General features: G+C 59.7%; 1 protein-coding gene across 1 annotated transcript; it reads right to left on the bottom strand.

Moving 5' to 3' along the window:
* Positions 1-2,498: 2,498 nt before the first annotated feature.
* On the bottom strand, positions 2,499-4,690 carry LOC147645145 (uncharacterized). The gene is made up of 2 exons (XM_086827750.1): positions 4,035-4,690; positions 2,499-3,638 (listed from the first exon to the last, which is right to left on the bottom strand). The coding sequence occupies exons 1-2, from the start codon at positions 4,688-4,690 to the stop codon at positions 3,413-3,415; spliced, it is 882 nt and encodes a 293-aa protein (XP_086683876.1). The 3' UTR covers positions 2,499-3,412.
* Between the last annotated feature and the right edge of the window lie 1,212 nt (positions 4,691-5,902).

The raw sequence follows: 5,902 nt of genomic DNA, 5'->3' as shown, positions 1-5,902 counted from the left end.
CTCTGGTTGCAGGCGGAAGCAGAATTCGGCCGTGGTACCAGCCGGTCCATGGATGGCTTCATAGATGGCCTTCAGACTGGTCGTCCTGCGTCCATGCAGCATCTGTTTGGTGGCTATAATCGCTTGGCTGGCTGCTTGTGGTTCCGGCTGCACCGCTGGTGGCTGCTGTAGACTGCTCTGGTTGCAGGCGGAAGCAGAATTCGGCCGTGGTACCAGCCGGTCCATGGATGGCTTCATAGATGCCCTTCAGACTGGTCGCCCTGCGTCCATGCTGCATCTGTATGGTGGCCATTATCGCTTGGCTGGCTGCTGTACGCCTCCAGCCACGTTGGAGAGAATGGTGCGAGCTGCTTGTGGTTCCGGCTGCACCGCTGGTGGCTGCTGAAGACTGCTCTGGTTGCAGGCGGAAGCAGAATTCGGTCGTGGTACCAGCTGGTCCATGGATAGCTTCGTAGATGCCCTTCAGACTGGTCATCCTGCGTCCATGCTGCATCTGTATGGTGGCCATTATCGCTTGGCTGGCTGCTGTACGCCTCCAGCCTCGTTGGTGAGAGTGGTGCGAGCTGCTTGTGGTTCCGGCTGCACCGCTGGTGGCTGCTGAAGACTGCTCTGGTTGCAGGCGGAAGCAGAATTCGGCCGTGGTACCAGGCGGTCCATGGATGGCTTCATAGATGCCCTTCAGACTGGTCGTCCTGCGTCCATGCTGCATCTGTTTGGTGGCTATAATCGCTTGGCTGGCTGCTTGTGGTTCCGGCTGCACCGCTGGTGGCTGCTGTAGACTGCTCTGGTTGCAGGTTGAAGCAGAATTCGGCCGTGGTACCAGCCGGTCCATGGATGGCTTCATAGATGGCCTTCAGACTGGTCGTCCTGCGTCCATGTAGCATCTGTTTGGTGGCTATAGTCGCTTGGCTGGCTGCTTGTGGCTCCGGCTGCACCGCTGGTGGCTGCTGTAGACTGCTCTGGTTGCAGGCGGAAGCAGAATTCGGTCGTGGTACCAGCCGGTCCATGGATGGCTTCATAGATGCCCTTCAGACTGGTCGCCCTGCGTCCATGCTGCATCTGTATGGTGGCCATTATCGCTTGGCTGGCTGCTGTACGCCTCCAGCCACGTTGGAGAGAATGGTGCGAGCTTCTTGTGGCTCCGGCTGCACCGCTGGTGGCTGCTGTAGACTGCTCTGGTTGCAGGCGGAAGCAGAATTCGGCCGTGGTACCAGCCGGTCCATGGAAGGCTTCATAGATGGCCTTCAGACTGGTCGTCCTGCGTCCCTGCTGCATCTGTATGGTGGCCATTATCGCTGAGTGGTGCGTGCTGCTTGTGGTTCCGGCTGCACCGCTGGTGGCTGCTGAAGACTGCTCTGGTTGCAGGCGGGAGCAGAATTCGGCCGTGGTACCAGCCGGTTCATGGATGGCTTCATAGATGGTCTTCAGACTGGTCGTCCTGCGTCCATGCTGCATCTGTAAGGTGGCCATTATCGCTTGGCTGGCTGCTGTACGCCTCCAGCCACGTTGGTGAGAGTGGTGCGAGCTGCTTGTGGTTCCGGCTGCACCGCTGGTGGCTGCTGAAGACTGCTCTGGTTGCAGGCGGAAGCAGCATTCGGCCGTGGTACCAGCCGGTCCATGGATGGCTTCATAGATGGCCTTCAGACTGGTCGTCCTGCGTCCATGCTGCATCTGTATGGTGGCCATTATCGCTTCGCTGGCTGCTGTGCGGCTCCAGCCACGTTGGTGAGAGTGGTGCGAGCTGCTTGTGGCTCCGGATGCACCGCTGGTGGCTGCTGTAGACTGCTCTGGTTGCAGCCGGAAGCAGAATTCGGCCGTGGTACCAGCCGGTCCATGGATGGCTTCATAGATGGCCTTCAGACTGGTCGTCCTGCGTCCATGCTGCATCTGTATGGTGGCCATTATCGCTTGGCTGGCTGCTGTACGCCTCCAGCCACGTTGGTGAGAGTGGTGCGAGCTGCTTGTGGTTCCGGCTGCACCGCTGGTGGCTGCTGAAGACTGCTCTGGTTGCAGGCGGAAGCAGCATTCGGCCGTGGTACCAGCCGGTCCATGGATGGCTTCATAGATGGCCTTCAGACTGGTCGTCCTGCGTCCATGCTGCATCTGTATGGTGGCCATTATCGCTTGGCTGGCTGCTGTACGCCTCCAGCCACGTTGGTGAGAGTGGTGCGAGCTGCTTGTGGCTCCGGCTGCACCGCTGCTGGCTGCTGTAGACTGCTCTGGTTGCAGGCGGAAGCAGAATTCGGCCGTGCTACCAGCCGGTCCATGGAAGGCTTCATAGATGGCCTTCAGACTGGTCGTCCTGCGTCCCTGCTGCATCTGTTTGGTGGCCATTATCGCTTAGTGGTGCGAGCTGCTTGTGGCTCCGGCTGCACCGCTGGTGGCTGCTGTAGACTGCTCTGGTTGCAGGCGGGAGCAGAATTCGGCCGTGGTACCAGCCGGTCCATGGATGGCTTCATAGATGGCCTTCAGACTGGTCGTCCTGCGTCCATGCAGCATCTGTTTGGTGGCTATAATCGCTTGGCTGGCTGCTTGTGGCTCCGGCTGCACCGCTGGTGGCTGCTGTAGACTGCTCTGGTTGCAGGCGGAAGCAGAATTCGGCCGTGGTACCAGGCGGTCCATGGATGGCTTCATAGATGGCCTTCAGACTGGTCGTCCTGCGTCCATGCAGCATCTGTTTGGTGGCTATAATCGCTTTGCTGGCTGCTTGTGGCTCCGGCTGCACCGCTGGTGGCTGCTGTAGACTGCTCTGGTTGCAGGTTGAAGCAGAATTCGGCCGTGGTACCAGCCGGTCCATGGATGGCTTCATAGATGGCCTTCAGACTGGTCGTCCTGCGTCCATGTAGCATCTGTTTGGTGGCTATAATCGCTTGGCTGGCTGCTTGTGGCTCCGGCTGCACCGCTGGTGGCTGCTGTAGACTGCTCTGGTTGCAGGCGGAAGCAGAATTCGGTCGTGGTACCAGCCGGTCCATGGATGGCTTCATAGATGCCCTTCAGACTGGTCGCCCTGCGTCCATGCTGCATCTGTATGGTGGCCATTATCGCTTGGCTGGCTGCTGTACGCCTCCAGCCACGTTGGAGAGAATGGTGCGAGCTTCTTGTGGCTCCGGCTGCACCGCTGGTGGCTGCTGTAGACTGCTCTGGTTGCAGGCGGAAGCAGAATTCGGTCGTGGTACCAGCCGGTCCATGGATGGCTTCATAGATGCCCTTCAGACTGGTCATCCTGCGTCCATGCTGCATCTGTATGGTGGCCATTATCGCTTGGCTGGCTGCTGGACGCCTCCAGCCACGTTGGTGAGAGTGGTGCGAGCTGCATGTGGCTCCGGCTGCACCGCTGGTGGCTGCTGTAGACTGCTCTGGTTGCAGGCGGAAGCAGAATTCGGCCGTGGTACCAGGCGGTCCATGGATGGCTTCATAGATGGCCTTCAGACTGGTCGTCCTGCGTCCATGCAGCATCTGTTTGGTGGCTATAGTCGCTTGGCTGGCTGCTTGTGGCTCCGGCTGCACCGCTGGTGGCTGCTGTAGACTGCTCTGGTTGCAGGCGGAAGCAGAATTCGGTCGTGGTACCAGCCGGTCCATGGATGGCTTCATAGATGCCCTTCAGACTGGTCGCCCTGCGTCCATGCTGCATCTGTATGGTGGCCATTATCGCTTGGCTGGCTGCTGTACGCCTCCAGCCACGTTGGAGAGATTGGTGCGAGCTTCTTGTGGCTCCGGCTGCACCGCTGGTGGCTGCTGTAGACTGCTCTGGTTGCAGGCGGAAGCAGAATTCGGCCGTGCTACCAGCCGGTCCATGGAAGGCTTCATAGATGGCCTTCAGACTGGTCGTCCTGCGTCCCTGCTGCATCTGTATGGTTGCCATTATCGCTGAGTGGTGCGTGCTGCTTGTGGTTCCGGCTGCACCGCTGGTGGCTGCTGAAGACTGCTCTGGTTGCAGGCGGGAGCAGAATTCGGCCGTGGTACCAGCCGGTTCATGGATGGTTTCATAGATGGTCTTCAGACTGGTCGTCCTGCGTCCATGCTGCATCTGTAAGGTGGCCATTATCGCTTGGCTGGCTGCTGTACGCCTCCAGCCACGTTGGTGAGAGTGGTGCGAGCTGCTTGTGGTTCCGGCTGCACCGCTGGTGGCTGCTGAAGACTGCTCTGGTTGCAGGCGGAAGCAGCATTCGGCCGTGGTACCAGCCGGTCCATGGATGGCTTCATAGATGGCCTTCAGACTGGTCGTCCTGCGTCCATGCTGCATCTGTATGGTGGCCATTATCGCTTCGCTGGCTGCTGTGCGGCTCCAGCCACGTTGGTGAGAGTGGTGCGAGCTGCTTGTGGCTCCGGATGCACCGCTGGTGGCTGCTGTAGACTGCTCTGGTTGCAGCCGGAAGCAGAATTCGGCCGTGGTACCAGCCGGTCCATGGATGGCTTCATAGATGGCCTTCAGACTGGTCGTCCTGCGTCCATGCTGCATCTGTATGGTGGACATAATCGCTTGGCTGGCTGCTGTACGCCTCCAGCCACGTTGGTGAGAGTGGTGCGAGCTGCTTGTGGCTCCGGCTGCACCGCTGGTGGCTGCTGTAGACTGCTCTGGTTGCAGGCGGAAGCAGAATTCGGTCGTGGTACCAGCCGGTCCATGGATGGCTTCATAGATGGCCTTCAGACTGGTCGTCCTGCGTCCATGCTGCATCTGTATGGTGGCCATTATAGCTTGGCTGGCTGCTGTACGCCTCCAGCCACGTTGGTGAGAGTGGTGCGAGCTGCTTGTGGCTCCGGCTGCACCGCTGGTGGCTGCTGTAGACTGCTCTGGTTGCAGGCGGAAGCAGAATTCGGTCGTGGTACCAGCCGGTCCATGGATGGCTTCATAGATGCCCTTCAGACTGGTCGCCCTGCGTCCATGCAGCATCTGTTTGGTGGCTATTATCGCTTGGCTGGCTGCTTGTGGCTCCGGCTGTACCGCTGGTGGCTGCTGTAGACTGCTCTGGTTGCAGGCGGAAGCAGAATTCGGTCGTGGTACCAGCCGGTCCATGGATGGCTTCATAGATGGCCTTCAGACTGGTCGTCCTGCGTCCTTGCTGCATCTGTATGGTGGCCATTATCGCTTGGCTGGCTGCTGTACGCCTCCAGCCACGTTGGTGAGAGTGGTGCGAGCTGCTTGTGGCTCCGGCTGCACCGCTGGTGGCTGCTGTAGACTGCTCTGGTTGCAGGCGGAAGCAGCATTCGGCCGTGGTACCAGCCGGTCCATGGATGGCTTCATAGATGGCCTTCAGACTGGTCATCCTGCGTCCATGCAGCATCTGTTTGGTGGCCATTATCGCTGAGTGGTGCGTGCTGCTTGTGGCTCCGGATGCACCGCGGGTGGCTGCTGTAGACTGCTCTGGTTGCAGGCGGAAGCAGAATTCGGTCGTGGTACCAGCCGGTCCATGGATGGCTTCATAGATGGCCTTCAGACTGGTCGTCCTGCGTCCATGCTGCATCTGTATGGTGGCCATTATCGCTTGGCTGGCTGCTGTACGCCTCCAGCCACGTTGGTGAGAGTGGTGCGAGCTGCTTGTGGCTCCGGCTGCACCGCTGCTGGCTGCTGTAGACTGCTCTGGTTGCAGGCGGAAGCAGAATTCGGTCGTGGTACCAGCCGGTCCATGGATGGCTTCATAGATGGCCTTCAGACTGGTCGTCCTGCGTCCATGCTGCATCTGTATGGTGGCCATTATCGCTTGGCTGGCTGCTGTACGCCTCCAGCCACGTTGGAGAGAGTGGTGCGAGCTGCTTGTGGTTCCGGCTGCACCGCTGGTGGCTGCTGAAGACTGCTCTGGTTGCAGGCGGAAGCAGCATTCGGCCGTGGTACCAGCCGGTCCATGGATGGCTTCATAGATGGCCTTCAGACTGGTCGTCCTGCGTCCATGCTGCATCTGTATGG

Source organism: Drosophila serrata, unplaced genomic scaffold (assembly GCF_035046125.1).
Source record: "Drosophila serrata isolate PLE 108 unplaced genomic scaffold, ASM3504612v1 contig_8, whole genome shotgun sequence".
NCBI lineage: Eukaryota > Metazoa > Arthropoda > Insecta > Diptera > Drosophilidae > Drosophila > Drosophila serrata.
The sequence above is the reverse complement of the archived record's forward strand: the minus strand, read 5'-3'. Positions and strand labels throughout refer to the sequence as shown.